Source organism: Coturnix japonica, chromosome 7 (genome assembly GCF_054131305.1).
Source record: "Coturnix japonica strain WE chromosome 7, WE-NBRP24, whole genome shotgun sequence".
NCBI classification, from domain to species: Eukaryota; Metazoa; Chordata; class Aves; order Galliformes; family Phasianidae; genus Coturnix; species Coturnix japonica.
In genome coordinates, this window is record NC_140669.1 from 14,535,751 (window position 1) to 14,563,544 (window position 27,794).

At 41.1% G+C, this 27,794-nt stretch overlaps 1 protein-coding gene across 1 annotated transcript; it reads right to left on the reverse strand.

The window, feature by feature from the left end:
* Nucleotides 1-109: 109 nt before the first annotated feature.
* SNX4 (sorting nexin 4) lies at nt 110-27,776 on the reverse strand. Its single transcript, XM_015868702.2, has 14 exons — nt 27,628-27,776; nt 26,768-26,883; nt 20,512-20,650; nt 20,286-20,435; nt 19,306-19,353; nt 15,496-15,551; nt 10,960-11,032; nt 9,449-9,510; nt 7,948-8,013; nt 5,746-5,835; nt 4,402-4,501; nt 3,849-3,994; nt 2,368-2,482; nt 110-1,985 (listed from the first exon to the last, which is right to left on the reverse strand). Exons 1-14 carry the CDS (start codon nt 27,724-27,726, stop codon nt 1,938-1,940), a joined length of 1,308 nt encoding a protein of 435 aa, XP_015724188.2. The 5' UTR covers nt 27,727-27,776; the 3' UTR covers nt 110-1,937.
* Nucleotides 27,777-27,794: the final 18 nt, after the last annotated feature.

Consider the following 27,794-nt stretch of genomic DNA (forward strand, 5'->3'; position numbering starts at 1 on the left):
GGAGACTGTCTGAGAGCTAAGATGGCCAAGAACCGAATTCAAGAAGTTAAGCAACATTTGTCAGCACGGAAAACGCAGCATTTTAAACAAAAACGGCATAACAAAAATATCAAAGAGCAATTTTATTCAGCTTATTTGGCACAAAACTTACAAGAGCTGTTGTTCCCTTCTTAAATTTAGTACAACTAGCAAGGGAAAAAAAAAAAAGGCATACTAATACATTTAAGTAAGCTGTACAGCAAGTGAAATATGGAAAGAGGCACCAGAAAGATTTACCAAAAATCAAAGTGCATGAAAAATACCTACTGAGCGCCTCATGGTATTGTATTAAGGCACCGCTCCTTTAGAAGGCTTACTGAACAAGTCAAGTGTGCAACTTCTTGGTTTGGAATGTAAGAGTCCTTCAACCTGTATCAGAACCGGATATCGCAATCCTCCGAAAGGAACAACACTTCTCCTCGTACATGTTAAATGCAGAGACCTCCTTCTGCCCAGCATCACCTCCCAGAAGTAATGCTGCCCAACGCTTTGAGAAAGCTAACATCCATCAGAGCAACCAGCTTCTAACTGCTGAGTTTGGAGTTGTAGTGTACACCAGATCTTTACAATGGTTTTACAGGAAAGAAATGCTACGGAGACAGAAGGAACATGGGACATGTCAAGTAACTATTGATGATTTATCAAAACAGCTTCTAAAGACATCCCGTATCTCTTACAAAAGATCTGAGTAGCGTTAAAACCCAGAGAAAATAAATACACTTCCCAACAGAATATTACAAACTTCCTGGAGGATTAGCAATCAAGTGTAATGAATTCCACAAGACTTCAGGAACCTTAGGAATGTAGGAAAAGCCCAATATTAAACAGTGCTAAGTGTTTTTCATAACTGGAAACACTTAATGCAAGTACCTGTTAACTACAAACCATGTTATACTGGTGATACCATGTTATACACAGAAACATCATTACAAGAGCCAGACAGACACCTCAGTTCATTGTAGATTCTGCACATCACTACTTTTAAGTACTAAGAAAATTGCACCAGGTTTTGTATTTCAGTTTAAGAACCAAACCACTTCAGTTACAAGAAGAGATACCATAGACTGGATTCACATCTAGCGTAAACAAGTCCCAAACAACCAAACAGAAGTTGCAGAAGTTGCATCTGCTTCTTACCCAGCTTTGACTTTGGTTTTGCTGCTCAGCTGGACCACCAGTTTCCTTAACTTGCAAGAAATAGTTTGATAACAAATCAATGCCCATATCAAAAAGTAAGTGGGAACCAGTAAATGCAGAATACTGTATCAAACCGTTGTACAACACCTCTACTGCAGAGAGCTCCAAACATCTCAGGAGCTTAAGACTGCTTAACCTGAACTTTGTTAAAGCACGTTTCTCTGTGGGCATGCAAAGGCATTTAAACATGAACCCTACGCATTACAGTATTTCAGGTTTTTGTCCCTCTGATGGTGTAAACCTCAAGAACACAACTGCGTGTCCTATTATAAAACCAAAGCACCCTTGAGCATTACTAATTCTAAACAGCAAGGGCTGAGGGAAGGGCATCTGGAAGTGATCTACACGTTATTGAGCGTGGTGTTTCACAAGTCTCACAGAACAGTTCAGTTCATACTTTCTGGGATAGCTTCCCCTACACCTTTGCTCCAGCACAGAGTTGTAGTTTTCAGTAACTCCTACTCCTGAATTATTTGCTACCACATATAAAACATGCCAAAGTAGCGGCAGTCTGGGCTAAACTTTTAACAACGTGTCCTTTTTGTCCTTTATTAACAATTGCAATCAGCAGAAAGAAAAACTATTCACTCGACTCATTTATTTCATGATTTATACGTAAGTCATGTAGCAACTTAACATCGGTGTTCAACATTTGTGCTTCCATTCTCTGGCACTTGGAGGAGGAATTCATTTCCAGATAATCACATCTTGCCAAAGCATTCCTTTGCGTTCGTCCAAACTTGAATTCCCTTTTAAAATTTAAAAAGAAAAAAAATAAAGGAAAAAAAAAATAAAGGAAAAAATGTGAAACCAAATAGGTGAAAATACACTTGGTTTGCAAACGTGACTTTTTTTTGTTGTTCCACAGAATATTCAACAAAAAGCCCCACAGAACCTCACACAAGAGCAGGGCAGAGATTGGACCATACTGCCTATGATGCGTATCAGCATGCCTCAGAGTTAGAGGAGGATGGAACACATGGGAGGTTTTACACTAGTGACTTCCAACCTTCTGGGACTGTAGCGTTCCTAGATGCTGATAGTTTGCATCTGATCCTTTGCAGACATGATACATGCATTAGTCTGGGTATATACACAAACGCACACACAGCTTTATAAAGGCAAACATACCTTTTTGCACATACTAATCTGCATCACAGCGTAGCTTATAAGCGCCTCCTTCAAATCGTGATTCTTCTGCTCTTTAAACCGTTCAATATCTGCCCAGGCACTTCTCACAAAGTCTCTGGAATTAAAAGCATTATTTCTGTTAATGTTTATATGTTACAACCTCAGCTCATCTTTCCCTCCTCTGAGCCCTCAGCAAAGCAGCTCCAAGTATGATGAGCACTCCGTCTTTCAGTCAGCAAACCGAGTTCTGTAGTTGTTATGCATCCCACAGAGTTCTCATTTTACAACTGGCACTACTACTTAATTCTCCATCTACATCTTACAGATTTTGAGCTAGAACCAATTTCATGCCATTTTTACTCCTGTGTGTTCTTCAAGCACGCAGTAAGCATCACTGCCACAGAAGCAGCATAATTCAGAGCACGCTCTTCTCTGATCCTGTTGGGATGACTAAATATCTTCATACTAACACTCAGTTTGAGCAACATGGCACTTTTTCAGTTGTCAAGTCAGAATCTCAGTCATTCCAATGTGAAAACTCGGCTTGTCATCAGGACTTGAGACAGGAAAGATCAACATCTACAAAGCAAATCTGACATGGGCACATCACTTCAGGAATTAATTATATCGGTTTGCTGATGTGCCTTCAGTGCTTCTTAAATAAAATGGAGGTAGATTCCTGTAATCCAACGCTTTCGTTTGTGCTGGATCACATATACAAGGCAAGTGCTCACTTGAAAATTACTTCCAGAGCTAAAAAGCAGATCTCCAGTACTTCTGTCAAAATGATTAAGAAATCGCATTTACTGAGTGTCTTCTTGTTTGGAACTGCTAGTGAACTAGTCTTATCTTTTTTGCTCTAATCCTAACATATCAGGAGATACCACATTTACCCCTTCTATTATATGACGAACATGTTTTGACATAATCACATTGCTTAAGGAATGCTGGTTCCTAATTTTTTTTTTTTTTTTTAAATGCTTGCATTCCTGAAGAAAATTTCATTACAGCATTGAGAAGCAGCTTGCCAGAACTTCTAATCTCTTTCAAACAGGAGTCAGTTGTCCTCCATACGAAAAGCTGCAGAGTATTAGCTCAGGATCCATACATACAAGCCAAATAGATACTGTATTCAAAGCAAATCGGTTTTTGAGTTTAGGCTATTCAGCTGCAGACCTACAAGCCCACCTGCTAAACATATTACTAACTGAACATGAAAGCAAGCAAGTCAGCCATTAGAGTGGGCTCAGTAACTGGGAAAGTCATCAGGTTTTACATAAGCCATATATTCAGACCAGAAGCTAACTGCATGTACTGTACTTTATTTCACAACTTGCAGCTGACAGGAGCTTTTATAGACAGCTCATAAACACCGAAAACATATTAAAAACACTGACAAAACGCAAACACCTTCAAGAGCGTCCAGTCATTGACTTGCTAAGACAAGCCTCGTTTCCTTTGAAAAAATAAAGCCTGTTTACCTGCCTTCCAGATTTTTAGACTTAAGTTGTTCTTCCCCTTCCTGTATCTGCTCTTCCAGAACCTTTATCTTGGCTTCTCTCTGCTCAGGGGTTTCCTGCCCGAACAGCTTACTGGTCATTCCTTTCAGGGAGAATGTTCGCACAGTCTACAACAACAACAACAAAAAAAAAAAAAAAAAAAAAACACACAAAAAGTGAGGAGGCAGAGCTGAAGAGAAACTTGTAGCTCAGCTTTTACACCTGAAGCCCACACATGCCATTAAATAACCTGATTTTCAAGCTCCTATAGCTTGTATTATTTTTGCTTGAGTCCCATTTCCTGCAACCCTTTGCTTGCTCAATACTCAATAAGAGAAGTTTGGTATGGAGAACTTATGTCACCAAAAACCAAGTTACATTTAAATCTCAGAGGCTCATAGGATGCCACTTCTTATAACTGGAGGCCGGCACGTTAGTGCCATTTAAACGTCATTCTAAGTAATTCTGCTCTCCCTATAAAAAATAACAAACAAAAACAACAACCCATCCTGGAGAAGAAAGTGGAAAGACTCACTCCTGTTGCCAGCTCCTCACACTGCTGCTTCTTAGATGTTAGGTCCTGTGCTGCCATTTCCAAGTCATATTGCATTAATTCATGTTTTCTGCAAACTGCCCTGAAAAGTAATGAAAGATCTGTCATGTATTACTTTGTTTTGCTACGTTTCCCTCCATTTAAACTTCACAAATGGCAAAATGCTTTCCTTGGCAGGCAGCATGTTCAGTTATTTATCTAGCTCAAACTCAACAGCCTTATCACTGAATGCCTAACATTACAATCACTGTAGTTAAGCAAGCTTGGATCAAAGTATAAAGAAATAAAGAAAGCTCTCAGTACAGCAGCATTCTGCTCCTCTGATCTTCTTTTTAGACTCACTTCAAGTCCCTCTCAGCAATACGAGCCCTACCACCTACTGAAGAACATCACTGTAAAATTATTTTATTCAAAATACATTTGAGAAAAATCAATGCTATGACAAAAAGTCCCTGGAGATGGAGCCTGTCACAGCAGCAATGCCCCAGTTGGTCAGAAAATTCCTGGCATTTTAATTTTTTAAACAAAACAAGAAAGCGTGCTTCCAGATTCACGCAGCGTCTTTCATCTGGAAAAGAGACAAGTTGCCTCTGACCACCTGCACTACGTCCCAGTCCTGTGTGGGCTGACAAGGCTGCATCCGTACTCCACTGCCGGATGCATGATCGTCTCCCAGGAGGGGCTACTTGTGCTCTGGGTTCTCAGACAGCAGCCATCACTCACCAACTTGAATCTCTACAGCACTACCGGACCTCTCCAAGAAGTTCAGAGCCAGCTCAGGGAGAGCATAGCAGCACCAGGCACAATCTTACCGCATAAAGAAATTTGCTTCTGTATCCATGCTTGGGAAGGAGGACTGTCCTAGCAAGTCTAGTCTAAAAACCAAACAAACCCCACAACATTTAGCTGCACAATAACGCACAGCAGATGAGAGCTATACAGTGCATTCCGAAACCTGCTGAAATCTGTAATAGCTGTAACAACTCTATTTGGCTAAATTAAAAGCTGAAGTTCCCAGCACATTGGGGCACCACTGTATGAGAAGCCAAGGAAACGCTGTAACCGAAGGAATAAACAGCATTATCTTCCAGAGTAACCAGATTTTAACATCCATCATTTTGCTATTAGTCATCTCACCTCTAAATTCTTATTGCCACCCATACAGCAATCAAATAGGAATAATTAAAGTAAGAGACGAGAACGTGAAGATTCTATAACACTGAATTTGCTGCTGTTTAGAGAACAGGATACCAAACTAAACTCAGCACCAACATGTTAGAGGAAAGCACAATGGTTTTCACTTGAGCTGTATACTTCTGCACATACCTTAGTGCTTCTGCATAGAAGAGATACTCCTTCAGCTGATCCGCATAATGCTCCTCTTCTTCCAGTATGTCATCGATAGAAGCTGCATATCTGGTGAGAAACAGCCACGGTTAAATAGGAAGCTCCTTAATCTAAACTCTAAGGTTTACACAGACAGTAACAAGGGAGGACACCTGTTTGACAGAAAGGCCAGTCACAAAGTAAAACAGTGGAACGCTCCTAAAAAGGGCTTTTCCTCTGTCCTTTGTTTTTAATTAAACTCTGAATCAGCTAATATAAACATTCCTGCAGGCCTGTTTCTTTGGCTGTTACCACAATAAATCTTTTGATGAGTACAAGATTTATCATAAGTTTCCTGCTGAAGATGAGGCAGTTTTTATTACAGGAAAGGAACACCATTTATTCCTTTTCTTCAGTGGATTGTCAAGAAGCAGCGCCAAGGCAAAAAAGAAGATACGATGCAGAAGAACCCTTGCAAGGCTGGAAGCACTAAGGCTTAGAAACACGAGGTGTCTGAAACACTTGCACTGAGTGTTACCATCAGGCCCGCTCAGAAGAATATAGGAACTAAGGCTCTGAAAAAGCAATGGCCACCTGCAGGAGAACTGCTACGATGTGGAGCCTGAGGAAAAGGTGGTAGACATTCATCTGGTCAGATATGAATTTCAGTTTCCAAGCACAAGCTGTTTAGGTGCTCTGAACTCAAAGACATAGCAGGGCTTTTTGTGGGTGTGCCAGGTCCTCTTGTGATAAAACTGCCATACCCAAATTCACGTTATGAATCAAAGCAAGGAAGAACTCCAAGCTGTTGAAAAACACACACGTGTTCTGACCAAGCCTGCAGTCACAAAGGATACGTGCAGCTCACCCTCCCTTTTTAAGTTCTGAGGTACAATCATTTTAGTATAGTGGTTAAATTTCCCAGGACAGCAGATGGAACACATTTCAATTTCAAATAAGTTCTATGTTTAGAGAAGTGCCAAAGCTTGCGTGTGGCAGAAGAACTTACCTAAAATAAGCAAACACACACCAAAGAAGATCGTACCTAGACAGGATTTTTCAAGGTAGCTGTAGGACAAACTGTACTTCTGACTGCTTAAGCTGAAATTTAAACACTGGTTTGTCCTAAATTGATCAACAAACCAGGGAAAATCTTAAGGAGAAACACTGCAGTAAATCCTGTTCCCACTCTTTGTGGGAATCCTCAACTAAAAGATGCTTCCAATTAAGTCTGATTCCACCTGTAATGGCAGTCCAGTTGAAACAGATAAAAGGTCACAGATAGAAGGTGTTTTGGTATGGCTCTTCAAATCCTTCTGTGTACCAGGGCATAGCAAGAATCACAACCAGCATGTACATATGTACAACATACATAGATTTGCATCGTGATCTAAAACTGATAGCTTTGCTTCTACACAAATTACACTTTATCTGTATGAAAAGAATGAAAAACGATACAGACGAAGGAGTGACAAACAGCTCCCACCTCTTGCTGGAGTCGCTGCTTTACAATACTACCTGATTACAAAAGACGGTTCAGAGTCAGGAGTTGCTCTGTCCCACTTACTGTATAGGACTACCTGAAAAGTAAGAACCTGCAGTATCGCTTCTGTGAGCGCTACGAAGCATCAGACTCTTATTTTGAAGGCTGTGTTCCATGCAGCTCTGCCAACTGACTCTAGAGATGCAAAAAGGGAGGATTCTCTACTTTATTAGATCCAGACAGTATTTGTTTCAAGAATCCATTAAAGTTTTGGAGCTAAATAATTAAGTTTCTTAACTTTCTGTGATTAGGTCCAAATCTGTGTACCATCTACTACATGGTACAAAACACTGCTATCAAAAACAAATGGATCTCATCAGGCCTGCAGTAGATTAATATTGTATTCCACCCGTTTCTGGCATAGTAGCTTAAAAGAAAGGATGGAAGAATTCCAAATGCTTCTACAATTTCAAAATAATAATAAAAAAAGAAACCACTCTGGTTCTCCTGAGACCTTTCGAGCTACTTAATACAGTACACGGACACTAAAATTGTGCCTGCATCCAAGGCACAGAAACACTGCACCCCTAAAAACAACATGCCCCCAGCTTTCTTGGTACACTACTTGTACGTACTCTGGGTTGAGTGGAAAGAGAGGAAAGAGGCAGAGTTCCACATCTGGCTTACATCAAACTATCAGATATTCAGTCAGTACTTACACATCCATGTGGTGGCCAGCACTCTGCAACCCATCCCCCATCTCCTTTTCAATGGCACTCCACTCACTGTTTGAAAAACAAACGAGAAGCAACATCACACGTGAAGGGTAAGGAAAGTTAATAAGCTGCATCCTGGATATAGTTTCTTTCCAGGTGACACCTGAATGGAAACTGCCTTAAAGTTGCACTCTGCCAAACTGGTTTCTTCCTGTAAGCAGCAGCACTGACAGCACAGCAGCAAGGCTATGGAAGGCGTTCTGTTCAACAACTGTCCCTGCTGCCTACAGTTGTCCTCACAAACAAAAATACATGGCTTAAAGCTTGTTTTGAGCCAAGAGGGTCTTGTTTAAACAGCTAAAATTAAATGACGGATCATTTAAAGAAAAGAGAGGAGGGTTCCTAAGACACAGTTTTGTCTACCTTGTGTTACAAGTGTGGAAAGCTCAGTTTCTTTTTGGCAGCTATCAGATAGAAGCCTCTGATTGCAAAAAAACAGAAGGTGGGATTTCACATTTGCAAGCATTTTACCTCTACTGAAGCAAGTTGGTGCACGCTATTTCCATTGTAGACTTCTGTTTAGTTCCACTCGTTAAAAATAATAACAATAATCATTTCCTCAGTACTGCAACTCCCTATTCAAGTTGAGGAGACCTCATAGGAATCAGCTCCAGTAAAGATAGCAGGAGGCTTGTTCACAGCACCCATATACACTGCGACTTCGTGCTCTCAGCTTTGTGAAACCTCACGAGGCTTATTAGCGATAAGAATTACGTCAACAACTATTTATACAAGAAAAAAGGAGGGGTCCACTTAGATTTCACATAATTTATGCCTAATGCATTTATTTTGTCCTTTTTCATAAACATTCCACTGTTCATGTTGACATTTGTTTGTCTTTGTGTTATTATAGAACTACACCTAATTTCACTTTAAAACCCCCAATGAGAAAGACATCTGCAACCCATTAACCCAGAGAATTAAATTTAGCACTTGAGCACTGCATAGAAGCAGGAGGTTTCCCTTAACCAGAAGTTTAGATTCTTTTATTCTCCAGTGAGATGGAGAACTCGAGCATGCAATTCACTCATATAAATCAAAAAACGATTGGCAAATTCACTTTAAAAAAAAACAACCAAAACAAGTTACTAACATTGCATAGATGGAGCTCTCAACTATTGGTTTTCAGCTATTAAAAGAATCTAGAGGTTTTACAGAGAAAGCTGCCTGAAAATAGGCAATAAGCAGCATTCTAAAGAAGCAGAATGTCAATGTCACAACAAAAGTCCCAAAGTTCTGGGATACAAAACGAAAAGCTGATGTTGTCCACTCCTAAGAGCAGCAGATGCAGAGATCCAACACAAGCCTCAGTAGTACTGTAAGGCAACATTCAAGTCAGACATTTCAGTGCTTCAGATACGTTGTTCTGCTTTTGATAAACGTAACCAAGTTTACTACTCTCTTTAGAAGACCTGTAACATTTAAAAACTGGATGAATTCTTACCTGAATACTCTTCCATAGTTGCCGTGAACTTTATAGACGCCATACAGCCGGTCTGCTACCCTCTAAAACATTGAAAGTTAGTTTTGGTCATGAACATTAAAATGAAGCTGCTTTGTGAATACCCAAGCACAAACTCTGAGCTAAAGCCTTATTGCTTTCACACAGGCAAACAAGTTTAGGCCTAAGTCTAATCTAAGCCACTACTGAAAGTAAATCAACAGCAGAAAATCTTTGAAGACTGAAGTCACAGTCAAGGCTGCATTGAAAAGCAATATTCCAAGTATTTCCTCAGAAGTGCTCACATACAGGATGTGTCTACTGAGACTGCAAATTATCGGTTAATTGATATTTTGATAGCCTGCTGTAAAGCACAGCCTCCTTTATCTGACTAATGCCAGCTTCACATGCATCCTTGCTTACTTAATGGCAAGCCAGCAATCCACCCTGACATCAGGACTGCAGGGAAAGTCTCACTAGAACTCAAATGTGTGACTTGATTTTTCCATCCAGCTCAGTGAAACAAAGGAAAGGAAACAAGCTGTCCATTGCAGGACATACTGTCACAACTACATATGTCGTTTCAGTTCTTTGGAGATAAAGGACTGGCTGCAGCAGGTACTACAATGCTGGCAACAATGCCAGAATACGACGTGTACACTGAAGTGTGACTTGTAATCCCAGTACTACCCTTCTAAGTGTGATGTACCAATGAGTTAGACTGACATTCTATAAGAGTTAGTTACCAGTGTGCTGAAGCAGTGAAAAGGAAATCACCCCAGAGACCTGATGTGCACACAGCTGAGAAAAAGGCACTGTTAGTAGAACCCCAGCAATTTATCCTCTCAAGTACTTCAGCTCAGAAGGACAATCAATTCCCAACCTATTCTACAACATAGCTCCCATCAAAAGTGGAAACCCTGTTAAGCACAGTAAAAAGGCAACACCTCACTCCTCATTATTGGAATTGCCATTTCCTATTTATGCCTTTCTCTTTTTTTAATTGTATTTTTTCACTGTCAGCCCATAGTGAATCTTGAAGCGTGACATAATCATTCTTATCATTATCTTATCATTAAAAAGAACATCATTCTTTAGAGACTGAAAAGGTATGCTGGGAAGCAGGCACAATTCATACTATATATGTGACCAGAAAACTGAACTTTGGGTCCCTTCCTAACCCAGACATCCTGCAAACTAACATGCTTACTGAGAGGAAAAGACATTTTGTTCCTCTTTAAAACACCCTGCAGATGTGACCATCAGTGGGGAGAGATTACAAACAGGAATGTCAACCTTGATGTGCCATATTTTATCTTTGCCCAACCCCTCCAAAACCAATACAAAGGCAGCACTCTCCTCGTCATCTCCTGCCCCACACTCTAGTGCTGGGCTCTCAGTCAGAACTGTTCTTATCCCAGAATACATACACCATTTCTCTCAACTAAACAAGAAATGCTGCAGTATAGCTATATACTGTACTATTTGTCACGACACACATGGGAAATACTTACAGCTCTGACTCTCAGAAGGTGTGATATGACAGACTGCAGTTCATCGCTATAGTGTTTTAGTTCAGTAAATCTCCTGGGAGCAGGAAACAGATAGTACATCATTAGCCAGCATGAAAGTAAGCTTTCACAGAATGCAAGATAGAGCCACAATGCTACACCAGCAAGAATGTATTGAAACCTGGATTGTGTTGAAGTGAAATTAGCTGAAGACTCCTAAAGAAGTGGTTGCAAAGTTCAGATCTGCTAAAACAAACAGCCCCAACATTTGCCTGACTACCAGTTTAGATATGCGAACGATGACGGTTCAGACCAATTTAAGAGATAACATTTTATGAGGTAAGTAGTCAACCGAAATCACTGCTATTAATTTTTTTCATGGGATTTATAAAAGGAAGCCTGTTACTGAATAGGAAAGCTTAAAATAACTGTAAAGCCAAAACCTGCTGAACCATAGTGTTTAATAAAAACACATTCACATTTGCGACCTGATAAAAGAACTTCCCTTTCCAGCTGCTATCTAGCCAGCATTGAGTACAGCATTTCAGAAGCATTCACAACGCTTCCACCATTAACACAACGCTTTCAAGGCTCAGCTGTGTGGAACTGTAACAGCTGTGCGCAAAAACATATTGAGAATTGGACCTGCTTATGGCTACAAGCAAGTCAGGACAGCTTAACCAGTCAGGTAACTCACCGAGTGCTCACGTGCACACTGCCAGCCTGCTACTGCTGAGAAGCATTTTATCAGCCACTTCAATTAACCCTTGGTCTTAGTTTTAGTTGATACAACTTAGGTCACCATAATTAGGAAGCAGAGTCAATTATCACAGCTTTGCTAGCGACTGGTAACCAATTAAACCACAGCAGCTGACATTTCTGCATGCAAAAACCCTCCCTGTTACACTCAAGTCTAGCTCACAACTTACTCTGGAAACAGGCAGAGGCAGCACACAAGAAACTATTCCATTTAGGTACAAAGCCAGAGACAGCTTTACCTAGCTTACAATGTACACTGATCTGAAAACGAGCAAATTAGTCACACGAAAAAATGCAACTAGAAATAAAGAATGGGAGACTGAAGTTAATCTCTCTAGTTGATGTTCAAACACTGAAAAGATAATTCTAACCCTTCTGCATTCACACAGCCGGGCTTTGTACATCAGAACAGTTTGAGGCTAAGAGGCCTTACTGAAATGAGTCACATCACTTGCTTTGGGTGACCAACTATGAAATTCCAAGGCTTTTCATTTAACGCTTCTTCTTCCCCTGCCAGGAAATCCTCACCTGAAAAATTCTCTCCGCCCCACACTCAGGAAGTAAAAGTTTTATTACCATTTCTAGTATTTCTGATCTCCAAGGAGCATCTTTTATAAGACTATGACACACACAGGGTTAAAGTACATAAAAAGATTTAAAAGCCAGCAGAGAAAGTGTATGGGAAAAATAAATAGTCATTGATCTGCACAGTGGGGTTTGGAGAGCAATCTTTTCAGTTTACACTTTATAAAATATGCACCAGGGCAGCGTGTCAGGCAGCTGCAGACACAAACAGTGAAGATACTGGAAATAACTGAACTAAGAACAAAAGATTAAAAAGCTCAGGAAGACTCCCTTTCCCACTCCAGAAATTTATAACGAAAGGTGTTATTTACTCTGTTTTGTGGCAAGAAAGCTTTTAGGAATGCTGTACTCCCTGAAGGAGAGAGTCAGGAACCCAGAACAACTTTCAGCATCCCGGACTCCAGCAGCAATGTATCATCTCCCACACCAACACCTCCCCCATATTAAAAGAAATCACCTTAGAGTCAAGGTGCCTTTTATTGCCTCTGAACAGCATCGACCAAAGTAAAACTGATTTTTACACAGTGTTTCCTGTAGACTGAGCCTTAAGAATGCCAACTGGTGGGGAAAAGTGTTTTTAAGAGATCAGATCAAATGTTTTCATCTTAAGCATTTGCCCAAGCACTTTTTAATACTCATGTAAAAAAATAATTATGGTAACACCTAATTTCCAAAGTGAGTTTGGAGAGGCATATACAAAGACATTCACTTCCCATTGTACTGTAACAAAAGAAGCTGTGAACAAAGACGTGGTTTTGGCACTCAGCTACTGAAGCAGGTCCAGCTCTCTGCCCTTGGTTTTACTGGTTCTGCAACACTACCAACAGGCCACATATTTAAGAACTAAGCAACCACATAGAGCTTCAGATGCAAACGACAAACTATCAGTCCACAACTATGTGAGGGAAATTAACATGTTTCCTTGCAGAAGGATGTTCCGGTAATGGCACAGAAGAGCATTTCATTTACAGTAGATGGCATTTCAATACAAGTTATTTACTCTGGGCATTTTACTCAGCAGTAATTCTCCAATTTAGCAAGGACAGTGCTACAAGGACAGCACCATTCGCCTGTTTTGGGATGGAGGGGAGTTGTTGTGTTTTGGTGCTTCATTGTTGGCTTTGGTTTTTAATTCTGCCTTAAGAAACAATGTAGTACTTTCTAAAGAAGTCTTTCCCCAAGAAGAAAGCTACTTTGTTTTGATTCAAAGTATTAAAGGAGAACAAAGTATAAAAGAAGAGGATGGGTGTGAATCCAAAAAAGGTCTGTAGGAGAAAGACTGCAAATTTACCTCTGACAATGAGAATGCCAAAGTTTTACCACTATATACTTCCTTCAGAAAAGATACTAATTGCTTCACACAGGAGGAGCTTTGGTTCCCAGCCTGCATTTGTCCTCCTAGAGCAGCATCACTTCAGCTGTTTAAAGTTCATCACGTTGCTTTAAGCTAAGGGTGCAGTTCCACAGCACCAGGACAATCTGAACCGGCAGTTGCACCAATTTTTCACCTGGACCCTCTCCAGTTCGGGCAGCTGAACATGCAGAACACCTACACTCCACACAGCAGTGCCATCAGCTTTGGCAAAGTGAATATGCTGAACCCCCTTTACCACCCACTCATACAAGCACCAAAGGTAATGTAAAGGAGTAAGGAGTCAGACTGCATGCAGCTCAGGCATTACTGTGCTAGGCAGAACAAGGCACTGTGCCTCCTGTCAAGCTGCACATGCTGCAGTCAGGGAGAGCTTTTTAATAAACAAATACAGGATACGCTGCACGGTTATTAAACAACTTGTAAAATAGCTTGCCATTGTAACTAAGTGTTCAATTTGGAAGCTGCGTAGGTGGCAGAGCACAATAGAAAGCAGGTGCTGTATCTCTCAAGCGCTGTGAAGTCAGATTCTCAGGGATTGTTTTTGTTACAATTCCTTCCTCGTATTTTCCTTGCATTAACTCTTTTCGTGCTTTTTACCAACCCGTATCTCAACAACAGCTTTGCTTTCTGAAACGTTGCCTTGAAAGATATCAGTACATTTCTCATCTCAGTACTAACCCAGTCCTTCTCACCTACGGGCAGATTACTGGCAACATTTTCCCATCACATAAGAAGGGAAAGCAAACTCCTGCTGCTCACAAACAAAAAAGATACAGGACCCAAACGTGGGGACAGCTTCACTCATTATTGCCACGACCTCATTCACAAAAGTCCATATGCATTAAATACTTGCTAAAATAGTTGCTGCCACAGGAGGCTGCAAAAATAAACACCATCAGCAAATTCCATACAAGAGGGCCTGGACCAACTCACAGAAATCTGCCAATGGATACTAAAAGGTTCTGAAAGGTATGTACCCACTAACACCCTGGATACGATGCCCACGGGTGCTGGGGAAGCATAAAGAGAACAGACAACAGAAAGCAGTCAGGCACATGCTCTGCCCCTAAAGAGCACATCCTATTGCCATGGCTGGACAGCAGATCAACCCATAAGGTGTGTCTAACGCTTATAAATGGTAATCAGCAAAATCTCTTGATCCTATTGCTGCATATTAATGTTTCTAACTACTACAGATGTAGACACTCCTTTTAACCTCCTCACACCACCCGGGGTTTGATCGTCCTGCCACTATTCATCCTTATCCTTCTGACCAGTTTTCCAATCAATCGGATTGCTCTCAGCGCCTGTCTCCAAGCATCCCAAATTGCAGAAGAGCTGAACTGACCCCAAGCCCTCCACAAGCATCTGTGAAATCTGGCAGTTTGGAGACAACTATGAACTACAGCACCAGAACACGTGCATCTAGAATTGTACACTAGCAGACTTCTGGAAAGACCTCCTATCAGTCTGCACTCTGTTCATGTTCAGAAAGGTTTCATTTCAAGCAAAAATATTAAGGAGTTATTACTCTGGTCCGGTGCCGTGTGTGTTTTTATTTTATTTTACCTTCCCAAGCCTTTAATCTAGCTAAAAGGAAGGACTCATTTTCCATAAAGCAAGGGCATTTTTCTGCTTCTGGCAACAGGATGTACCAAATCTGTACTGCCTCCTTACTGAGCTTCTGTTCAGAACTAAGGTGCAGAAAGATCATTTTTCTTCTCTGAATTCATTCTAAAGAGATAGAATAGTCTGTCATCTGAAGTTACAGTGGTAACTGAAAAGGGGAAAAAGGAGGGAGGAAGGATGTGGAATCTTACTTGTCTGGGTTTTTCACTCTGAATGTTGCATTAAGAGCTTTTAATCTGGAATCTGCCTGAAAAAAGGGGAAAAAAAGCTTCGTTAATTTAATGCAATTAAATTCCAGTGACAAAAATCTCAGCCTTCTGGCAGCACCAATAGGAAAAAAAAAAACCTCTTGCCTTCCCGGCATATTTAAATCTGCAGAAACTGAACAAGTTGACTGTAGCTGCCCTACATGTCAAATGTTTCAATAAGAAGTAGAAAACCAAGATATTTGTGTGAACTTGGATGCAAACGGTACCCGCTAGCATTAAGCTGGTATAATCCTAAATCCCACAAAAACAGTTCCTTCTTAAAACGCTACACAAATCACGGAGTTAAGATACACGACCCTACATTCTTTTTAGATGAAGCAATTAGGTAACATAAGACCATACGGACAAACTATTTTATATTTTTCAAACCAAATAAAACCAGTGGTAGAGTGACCTCTGTACGCTCTTTATTGCTAGGAACAGATCCCCAGTGAAATCAAAGGCATACATGGTGTTCTCTGATTTTATGAGTTGCTTTAGAGAAAATATGTAATTTGTATATCAGAGTAGAGCTAATTTTTAACGCAGTGTTCTTTTCTATGATACAACATATATAATTCTCCACAGAGGAAAGCTGATACCTAATTAAAAAGGTAATTGGCTATTTTAATTCCCATGTTGTTGTTTTACTAATGACCACAGCAGCAAATTTCCCTAAGAAGGTGAGTGGGTTGCTTTTTCTGCTTGCTTTATTTGCTTGAGTGTCTGGTTGTTCTTACGTTTAACTGTATTTTTACAAACTGTGCAATGGGAATTCACTCTTAAATCAGATACCAACACAGATGAGACATCCCAGCCTCATCCACAGAGGTCCCAGATCACAACTTCTCAGGCATTCCACCTTTACTCAAGGTTCATTTTATACTGCACAAAAACCACAGGGTATGTAAAAGGGTTGAAATTCACTTCTGATCACAACATCCTTCTTTCTACTGAAAGACCAGTAAAGAATATATCTTGTGAGGTGTTCAAGATTTCCTATAGACCACTTCTAACCGGTGCCAAGAATGACTGCAGTAAGTTACTTCAGCAGTACTTGTTACTGCTAGTAAGTGACACAGCAGTGTTCTGTGCACTGGTTTAGCCAAAGCAGATTTTAAAGAGCTGTTGCAAACCAAACAGAGAATGCAACATGGCATTCTCCCAAACCAAGGGAAGTCCTCCCTTTAGGGCCCTCTGTCAGTAAGGTCTACTGAGTGACATGCCCTGTTTGAGACTGTTCCACCTCCTACTGCACGTGGCCTCAACAAAAAATATCTGCATTTTAACATCAGTGCAAGCTCCTTTCACCTGGAACCACCTCCATATTTAGAAGACACTTAGGACAGCAACCAAGTCTAGGAAAAAATAACTATGGTGAGAATCACTGATAGAAAACTTCTGCTCCACCTTAGTCCTGTATCAGAACAGCAGCTTGCTAACTTTAGCTGTTTGTCCTTCCACAAGCAATACAAAGTCATCCACAAACTATAAACGAATGAAACCTGTAAGATTGACTGACACCAGACTAAAACAAGTTCATTATCACTGCCAACCAGTGCTCCTCTACTAATTCCCTGCAAGGGAACGCAGTTGCAGCACCAAGAAGCACAAACACAGAATGCTGCAGTAACTCCAGCCCACAGCCCAGCCTTGTGTTTATTTAGAGGGCTCCAAGGGTTTGTAAGGCCTTGCACTTTTACTGATCTACCCCCACAGGTCATTATATACCTCAGCTGGGTTTCAGGTAGTTCAGATGCACACATATGTTACCCTCACCTATCCTCTTGCAGTTCAAAAGCTACCTAGTGATGCTGCTGTTAATTAAAGCCATCCCCTGTAGGTAGACACTGCACAAACATTCTGTTTGTGTTCAAATGGCAAGCACCAAAGCCATCTGGGTTTGTTAGGACACCATAAACAGTGGTTTACTCTTGAAAACAATCTTCTCCCTACATTACACTGACATGGCAAGTTTCTGCCTTTTGCTACAGCCATGAAATGCTCTGAAGGAAGAGCACACTAAGTATAAAAGCACTGTCAGGAAGGAACCAAGACCTTGCCAGCACACAACATTCTAGGTTGGATTATTTCCTTCTTGCCATTAACAGCATAATAACTCCCACACACCACTCATGAGCATTGCACCGCACTGTTATGTAGTTAGAAAAACATCTGTCAAGTCTTAAACTTGATTTAAGATCAATAGGCACAAGCATTTTGGAGGTAATTCTCCACCAAATTAAGTACAAGCAAAGAGGTTTCAGACAGCGTATTCCTACTGCAATGCCATAAGCATGTAAGTAAACTAAAGAGTGGGGGGAAATAATAGCTGCCACTGCTTTCTCATTCCTAAAGGATCTAAGTAAGAAATCCCCTGATGAAGAAAATTAAGTGTTGGGGGTCGGGAAGGGAGTAAAGACATGATTAAATGATACAGTTGGCAGAATAAACAAAGCCTCCACCGTCAACATTCAACTATAACATGCTCAACTACACTGCATTCATGCCTAATTTAAGGTCGAGTTGGCCTGATTCAAACCCTTCGAGACAAAATGCACATCCTGCTTTAATGCACCAGCAGCAGAGACGGCAGAAGTGCCAAAGCCAGTGGTCTGATTCTAGTCCTACACATACAGAAAGCCATTTTTATACACATCTGTCCTCTAGCGTAATGCTAAATAACCAGACAACCTGAGAGCTTTATTTACACTTTGAATGATGAAAAGAAGCTTCTCCCCAGAACTCTGCAAAGTAGTTACTTTTCTTTAAGGAAGGAAGTATTTTAAAGGGAAAACTACAAACAAAATCCAAACCAGCAGGAAAATAGGACTCAGCTCATCTTTCATTAGATTTACAGCGTGTTTTCAAGCATGCGAGTATTCTCAGCACTCTGCAGCAAGTTTTCTTCCCCTTCCTCCCAGAGTGTGTGCTCCTGAACATATGCTGTCAGTACAAACGTTCTGAGCTTGTTTGAAAAGTTTGAACTTGTAGCTGAAATAAAGGCCTATGGACTAGGAAAATAACATAGCTGCACTACAATTACTAGTGAAACGAAAGCCCTACCACAATAGGAGAAAGTTACTGTCACAAAGCACCAGTAACAAAGTTCTCTGGACACTGAGATAAGAGCACCAGTAATTTGCTTTAGCTCTCATTACTTAGAAACACAGAGCTGAGATCTCATGAATTGATCGCATTACATGAACAAAAGCTCAGTATTTGTCCCCACATGGTAACTCTTCCAGGCTGAGCCCAGCAACCTCTATTAGCTTCTCACAGACTCAAATCCTGGCAGGCATCAACTCACTGCTATCAGTGTGGATAGCACTACTATAAGACGTGTTTCTGTTAAACAGGTAAGGAGCACCAAATTCACCTGTCTTTGTCCTTCTTAGCACAAAGTCTTACAATTCAAACTCTTCCACCTGTGTCAACATACAAAAGCACTGCAATGATCGCAATGATCTCAAGTTCATTAGTGGTAAAGCTTGTAATGATGACACTCCCACTACTAGCAGAATTACAAGGCTGAGCATTGAACATGACTAAGTTTTGAACTTCCTACAGAATCTGACAACTGAAGACTTACCTATTACATGCTATGAACATGACCTTTTTCTTGTAGTTACAAGTAAGCATTAAGCAATGCCTTTAACTCATTTTAACATCAAAGTCTTTAATAGCTGGATGAAAATGTGCATACTCAAGTGTGTGCAACCCAGTCACAAGACAGACAGTTACAATAATTACCTTTAACTGAAATCCAGTCTCATTCACCATTTCTTTCCATCCACCTTCCTAAAAACACAGAAAAAGAAGATACTGTTGCAATGATTTAAGAGTGCCACAGCTTTATCAAGTCTCTGTACCATAACTACATCAGAGCTGAAAGAAGAGTCCTCGGTAAGCTTGAGTCCTGCCTCAGCCACCCTCCCAGCCTAATTTCAAGAACGAGTTAATAACACTGTTACGTTCTGCTTACATGCTAAGCTCTGCCCCAAAACCTTAAGGCAGAGCACATACCAAGAACATACAAAGCAATGACTGATGTCATCTGTTTATCGTGTACACACAGTCCTCTTGATCGCATGTAATGGTTGTTCCATCACCACTTCCACATTGCTACCCACACAGGTTCATCTGCACATTAAGCTGTGCTAGTGCAGACATACCTGCTCAGGCTGCTATTTGGGAATCTCTGATCAAAACACAGAACAAAGACACTCCTAAATTCAAAAACTACAGAATGCAACGTTTTGGCTAACAACCACATTACAGCTGTTGGGATTACACAGGGGTGGATCACAGTTCAAACTGCAAAGCTAAAGGAACTTCCAAAAAGCAAACTGGAAGCCAGTACTCTCTCTCTGCTGGCAGCCATATAAGAAGCTATTCCAGGTTTAGTTCTAGGAAAGCCTTCCCAACCAATGCACATGAACTTGTCAGTATGATGCTCTAAAGGGGTGGGAATTCTCTCTTAGGAGCCTCCTAACTAGACTGGAATAAAGTCATAAAGTACATTAGAAAGCCAACTATACAACTGCAACAGGCCGTTAAGATGCTTTTAGACATACAAGCCTTTTCTACCTTAAGTGTACTCATGTTGTCTATCCTTCCCCTAAACAGTGAACATGTTCCAGATCAATGAAAGGAAACAAAGGGAAATGATATTATCTTAGAGAAATAATCACTAGAAATACATATTTAGGAAGCACATCATTTTACTATACCTGTGTCAAAAACGAATAGAAGATTTTGTCTTGGCAAAGAACAGGATGCGAAGCCACACGTAACAAGAAGTTTTCCAAGCCAATTCTTCTTCTTTCCACAAAGTCTGGATCCATGTTATCTGCTGATAGTTTATGCCAAACAAAGTCAGCCTATTTAAAGAGAAGTGTGTTAGTGGCAAACAGACAAGAAACAGTATGAAGCAAGCCGCGGTCACAACTTCCTTACCCTTTTTTCTGGCAAAGGTGGAACAACGATATGTGGGTATGTAACTAACAAATAATTCCTCAGTAATTCAAATTCACTGTAACGCCGCCACAGGGAGTCCACTGGGGAGCACTGTCCCTCATTCTGAGGCTCAATAGCTCTGAAAAATAAAGCAGTTTGAACATCCGTAAGCCACCATCAGCTCAGCTGTAGCGATAAACCTAAAAATAGCTGCTCAGTAAAGATTAGTGCTAAACTTGCCCACAATCTAATCTTAATTTCGTATGTCTACAGACTTCATTTAAAAGGAAATAATTCTGCTCTCCGCCTGATAGCGCTCAATTTCTGCACGCGCCAGGAACATGGGAGAAGTCAATGAATTTTCATCACACCACAAGCAAACAGGTAGGTCACAGTCTAGTTATGTAAGTGGCTTAGTTCACATCACTATAGAATTGGATATATTTGTCTTGGAACACTGTTAGGCTTCAAGCCAACATCATTTCACGAGCAGCTGAAGGAAACAAAGTATTACTAGCAAGAATTTTCTATTTGGTGGGAGTGTCTTCACTTATAAAGACAAAAGTTGTATCAGTGCAATAGCCAGAAGAGTTATAAAGCATAGTTTAGAAATAAAAAGTTTAAGGGTTTTTTTTTTCCTTCTTTGAGAAATGTAACACATTTCAAGTCACGTCCAATCTTTTGTTTGAAGTAGTATCATCACATAAGTAAGGATTAAGGATGTATAGTCTAATAAACTGGGTCAGAATAAGGTGAGCAGGTACAAAAATTGATGTATCTGAACATACTGTTGAATACTTAAAGCCAGCAACATCTAGCAAGGGATTAAAGGATCGTATGTTACTATAAAAGGAGAAATGGAATCTTATAGGATTGAAAAGTAACATAAAAACATTTTTTAAAGTCCTCATACAAGACGTTTAAAGCAACACAAATTCTTTGCAATATCATTAAATAAGCATCAGGACGATAACACCTCTTGGCAGTTAGCACACGCCAGAATAAACAGAGAGACTTCAGACGCAGCTCTTAACAGAAACCAGTGATGTCTATGTCTACCTTAGCTCCTACATTAAGTGACTACTTAACGTACAAGCCCTGGCAGAAACCTACATGGAACAATATTAACTCTGCTATGAGATTATCACAGATTATATGAAGCTGGAAGGAACTCCGCAAGCCGGTAGTCCAACTCTTGCTCAAAGGTTGACTGAAGTCATTTTCAGTTGGATTGGAGCATCCCCAAGCACAGCGACTCTAGAGCCACACTAGCAGCCCACTCCCATGCTTGAACACTATTAAAGAAGTTTTTTCTTAGCTTTAAATAGAATTTCCTGCATTTTATTTGTGGCCACAGCTTCTCATTCACCCTATGTAGTTCTTGAACTCATAAGAACTTCATGGAGTAATATTTTAAATATATCTAAAGAGTACAAGCAGTATTTGATACTTAACTGTGTTTATCCTTAACTGAAGCTGTAGGAAGGGGACAGACAAGGAGAAAGAATAAAGAACAAGGATGCATTCATAAAGAAACAACCAAACAATTCCATACAAGCTGCTGCAGATGAATACTGTTTGAGACTGACTGATTACATGGATGCTACAACCACACTGCATAAAATAACATGAAGAAAACTACAGGTTAGGACAACAGGGTTCACTCACACTGGCAGACAGAGGTGCTGCTCTCTTCAGCCTAAAACCCAACCAACTCCCAAGTCAATGCAAGTCTAGTCTAACATTGGTCACTTTCTCAATAATCTTGTGAGTCCCTACAGCATCAAGGAGGTCAGCCCAGAGAAGAATGAAACGGGAATTGCTTTTATTGAAAGTATTTGGTACACTCCTACATCATTCGGTAGCTTGTTGTCCATAACTGACCTGTCTTCACTCATCCAGCTCTGCCTCGCCATTCCTCCTCAACCATTTTTGCCAAGCCCAGCTTTACAACCTTCAAGCTGTATTTTCCTTAAAACTCCCCAGTCATATTATTGTTCATTTTAACCTAAGTGTGGGGAAAGAAAAACAAACTACAACAGTGCTCTGCTACAAATAAGAGAAAACAAATGGAAATCAAGAAGAATCTATTCATAAATCTGAAAGCAACTTCACAGATAAAGGTGTGTTCGATAAAAAACACACGCTCTATGTCTATAGTGTGGTTGCAAGAGAATCTGCATACACTGCAGGTTCCCATCCTGCAGATACATCAGTAGGACCACCATGTATTTCAATAGTGCAGCAGTCCACTTATCATCTGCGGTGGTTCAGGTCACACACCATTAGTAAATTGTCATTGTAAGGGAATGTGGCCTTCTGACAGACAATGTTCCAGCACAACTTATGTCTTTAATGCTTTGTGACTGTTTTGCATGGATAATTATGAACTAGAAGCCACAAGGACGGACCATTTTGAGCTTCAACTGTGCTTTCAGAGCGCCTGCTGTATCAGCTTCGTACTTGCCAGAGTTAACAGGACGACATCAGCCAGACCCTGGAACCCTGCTCCAGAAAGGAAGTGGAAATCCACAAAGGTACTCGTTACACTTAACACCTTCATTACCATCTAATTTTTTAGACCACGTTATGAACTCTACCATTAAGTGCAAGTACTGCACACCAGTTTCAATTAAGATTATAATCACTTGTTGACATTCTGTCAAACTTCTCAATTTGTTTTGGTTTTAAAAACATAATATAATACTTGTACGGTCTGCAGGCAGGAAAACCATATGTTTCCTCTCTAAGTACAATTTTAACAATGCACGTTATTCATTGAATGAGCCTGCAGGAAAAAAAAAGACAAAATTGAAACCTCCAGCTTCTACACTCGTAACTGATGTTATCATAAGCAATTAAAAGACTACATTACTCCAAAAGCCACGTTCATTCGCCTTAATTCAAAGTGCCGACGTGAAAAACTTTAGTTCACCTAATTAACCTCTTCCCATTTAAAATTAATTAAATTAATTATCTGAAATGAGCCATTAAACAATTCTTCATGCAATAAAAAGAGGAACGGCTGCAAAATATTAGAGAAGGGAACATATTGGTGTATTTCCTTATGAAGCTAATCACCTCTCCAACTGCAGAGGCAACACATTTGCCTTCAGCCCTCAGTATCCCCACGTCCCAGGAGCAACACCTGACTCCCCTGCAGCAGACAGGAACATCAGTTAAGAAAGCTGGGAAGCTTTGTCCACTAGCTATCTAGAAACAGTCCACATATTTAAGCTTCTCCCCCCACAAAATACATGCTGGGCTCTCAGCCTCACCCAACGCAAAACAGGAGATTTTGAGAAAGGAACTCAAACAAAGTGCCACAGAAGATAACTCCCTGAAGTCCTCCGGTGCAGCACTGATAGCACTGAACTCTGATCTAGCTGGCTACAGATTTCCAAGTCCATTCCTCCCATGGAGCAGTTCTTGTGTAGTCAGTACAGGGCTGCAAGAAGCTGTGCTCCTTTTTCCTTTAAAAAAGAAAGTCACACTCATTACTGGGACCACGAGGTTGGAGATCTGAACACCAGCAGGGACGGAAGCAGAGTTAGCACTTAATGGAAGTGCTCTGGTACTACAGTAGAGATTGTTTACTTTAAAGGATAACAGGAAAGAAAGGCATCCCCATACGGGCTATAATTAAAATGAACTGCAGTTCAACACAGAGCGTTTAGAGGAGCTCTGAATCCTGCTTAATTCACAAAAAAAAAAAAAAAAAAAAAAAAAGAAAGAAAAAAGAAAAAGAGGAGTCAAATTCTCAGTTTTATACCATGTCTGCTCTTGCAGTTACAAGAAGAATCTGGTAAGAGACAGAGATGTCTGAATTTCCAATAAGCAAGCAATTGTGAATATATGAGGCTCTGGATATTCACCTCTTCCCTTATAGGAAGCAACTGATGTGCTGAGCACCCACATGGCAAGGAAGAGCGCTTAGTTACAAATTCTTATCATCAAGATGCATATCCTCCTTAATGCCATCTTACACAAAGAGGTAGAAGCGTTCAGCTGTTCTCCCACGGAGAGTGTAAGAACGGAGTTATTTTTAAGTAACCGCGCAGTTTAACAGGAGCTGTGAAACAAACTGACTCCAAGACTAATTGAAAGGAAACAGCTCCCCACAAAAACCCACCACGCTAATGCAGAAAGGTGTAAACCAACACTGAAGGAGATGCTTTCAGGAAGCATGACCCTTGGAATTGGCTGAGGCTCCATGGTCTGCAGCAGGGAAGTTTGTTTTGTCTCCTTAGAAGAAGAAAATCTATACTGAGGTGTAATATCATAAACAAAAAAAGGGCAGAGAAAAGTGTGAGAATGCCAATAAATCTTCTCACTCTGAAAAGAAAAATAAAGCAACATTGTTACTTACAGTCTATAAGAAGCTTTCTCAGAGCTCGTGAAACTAACGTGTTAAAAGTTTATATACTGAGCTCCTGTCCTGTAATAAGTGTACGGTGGCTGTAATTGCATCCACCTCGTGCCTCTTATTCAGCAAGCTGCACACAGCTCTTCAATTCGAACTGAAATTAAATCCTAGATAGCAGTACCAGCGGAACCCCAGGCCACATAAACGTAATGCAACTATTATTAAGTGGTCTTCCTTTTATATTACTATAAACTGAGTTTTATTCCTTGGCTACAAAATATCCTATTACCCACAGACAAATTGCTGTGAAGCCCACCTACAGCTACAGGCTCAGCAGGAAGCACAGTTAATGGCCAGCAATTATATTTATGCAAGAAATTTTGCTTTCTCAGCAAAAGGAATAAAGAACCTATTTTATTAGAGATGTGACAAACCCACATTTCCAATAGTTCTGCGACAAACATGTAATTGGTCTCAGTATTTGCTGACCACAGAACAAAATAAATCTTAATGAAAGAAGGCAATCTGGGCAGCAAAACAGTTTTGCCACTAAGAAAGAACCACTGGGAAAGACCAGTGGGGGTGAGTTTAATATAGGGATGATAGAGAAAAGAGATGCAGTCAGCGTATTCTGGGGCTGCACAAAGATGCCCCCAGAGCATCCCCCACATCGCAGCTAGATTCTTCTTCCATTGAGAAACAACACTGAAGGAAAAACAGAATTCCTTACGTGAGAAGATAATTTTCGATATCAATACGCTGTGGAAGTGTTTTAAAACCATCTCAGCAGCTCTCAAAGAGCTGTGATGTTTGAAAAATAAACCTCACTTCTAATTAAATTAAGAAAAATATAGTAAGTGCACCTCTGGAGATCTGCATCATGGTCAGCGTGACTGGCGTGTCACTTCACCAGTTCAACAAATGAAGCTGACTTTTAACCAGCAATTGGAGGACTCGCGTCAGCACTGCATTTTGCACAGGCTGAAGAGTTCAAAACTGTAACTGCTTTGTTTCAGAGGGTTTTATCAGTACAGCTCATCGCTCCTGAGGTGAGGCCCAAGGGTTTGAACTGTTAACACAGGAAAGCTAGAGACAAAACTCCTAATAAAGTCTAACTTAGAAATCCTTGGTTCAGCTGAGTAACATGACCCCACATAACAGGGGTCGGCTCTGACTGGGAAGGAGCCCTAAGTAAGGCATTTGAAAGCATTGTTTGCTACTCACTACTTAAAACTGAGAGTTGCACTTGTGATACCAGCTGTGTTAAACGCACCCATATTACTAATCTTGTCAATAGGAGGAGACTAAAAGCAGTGAGTTCTGCAGTGAAAGTCCAAGCTAACACAAGGGAAGGAAACAGTTAATTAACCCTTAACCTAAAACACTTAGCAGGAGTTCTGTTTGATCCAATCACACTTCAAACACGAGTGGAGCCATAAATTCTGACCACATGACCTGAGTCAAGAGACTCCTTTATTTCCTTGTGATCCCAGACAAGTCCAACCATTACTTCAGACCACAAAGCACAACTCCTCTCACACACAAGCTGCACATACAACACTATAAACACTCACACAAATGCATCCAGGCTGTGCAGTTGTTGACACCGTGTTAAAGCAGTATCTATCAAGCACACATTTTTCCATCTACCTTCAAATGAAGGATTACAGAGCACAGTTAGGCAAGACAAGCATTAATACTGAGCTGGAGATCAGATGCCAAATTTTGGCAGGAAAAGATCCTCCAGAACATGTCGTTATCACTTAACAAATCATAAACCAACTAAATCCTCTCAGCGACTGTTCCTGAATACTTTCACAGTGGAGGGAGGGGAAGCCTGTTTGGAATGGCACCATCTGAACCTACTGAGAGCAAGCTCTCATCACCCACCTTGTCTCAATGAGGTAAGCAGTGTATGTTTCTTGCATGTTCATGGCATTTCTCCCAGTCCGTTTCTCTGCTTCTGAAACGGTGATCTCCATTTTTTTTGCTAAACAGTCTTCCATCTTTTTGAGAGGAGGAAAATAAAGATTCATGTAACATTCAGCGCACAAAGCAAAGGCTACCAACCATACCTCCCCTTCGATCACCAGCACTATAGGATAAGTCTTCTAGCATTCCATTCTATACCCATTTACAAATCTGGCACATAACATGGAGAGAGAGAACCTGCTTTCAGGGGGGAAAAAAAGGTCAACAAACAGAGAGTTTCCAAGAACACAATTTATCAAAAGCTGGAACTCCAAAGAAAGAAAAAAGAAGGAAAAAATAGGAAGAAAACAACAGTATCAACAGTAGCCCATACTTCCTAACAAATCAGTGCCCTACTCCACATTCCTCCTCCAAACACCTGAGGCACAGCACTACTCCCCTCTTACAGCAAGGGAAGCACGTACTGAGGAATATCAGAGCTTTGTTTTTAACTCTCTACGAGGAGGATCCTTCCTTTCTCTCACAGTCAGGCAGAAACCAGTAAGGAACACATAAATACCCCCAGAAAGGCTGAGCTCTGGGGACCTCTCACTGAATGCAGCGGGGAGAGGGATTTATTTGAGAAACTCCGAGCTGCAGCCCGTTCCCGCAGTACAGGGCTCCCGGCCGAGCCCCGCGCCCCTCCCCGCTCCAGCGCCGCCACGTCCGGGCGGCGCAGCTCAGGAAAGCCCGGTGCTCGGTCCCCGCGCATAGGCCGCTCCCAGCCCCGCGGCCCGTTGGCGGTGGAACGGCCCGCCCCGCCAAGCCCCGCACCTCACCGTGGCTGCCGGCTGCTCCGGGAGCGGGAGGTGGCTGGCGGGCACGGCGCCGTCCTCCTCCGGGCGGCTCTCGCTCGGTTCGGCCTCAGCGCTCTCCATGGCGATAAGGGGCTCGGCTCCTCGCTGCGCGCAGGCGCTGAGGCCGCTCCGGCAGGCACAGCGGGCCC

Bases quoted from the DNA above. Each gene is read 5' to 3' on its own strand.
- SNX4 (XM_015868702.2), bottom strand. From the start codon at position 27,726: ATGGAGAGCGCTGAGGCCGAACCGAGCGAGAGCCGCCCGGAGGAGGAC. The intron at 19,354-20,285 runs GTATAGTAAAAT...CTGTGTTTTTAG, and splicing joins TCTATTCGTTTTTGACACAG to GAAGGTGGATGGAAAGAAAT. The intron at 4,502-5,745 runs GTATGTGCAGAA...ATTACTTTTCAG, and splicing joins TTCTATGCAGAAGCACTAAG to GGCAGTTTGCAGAAAACATG.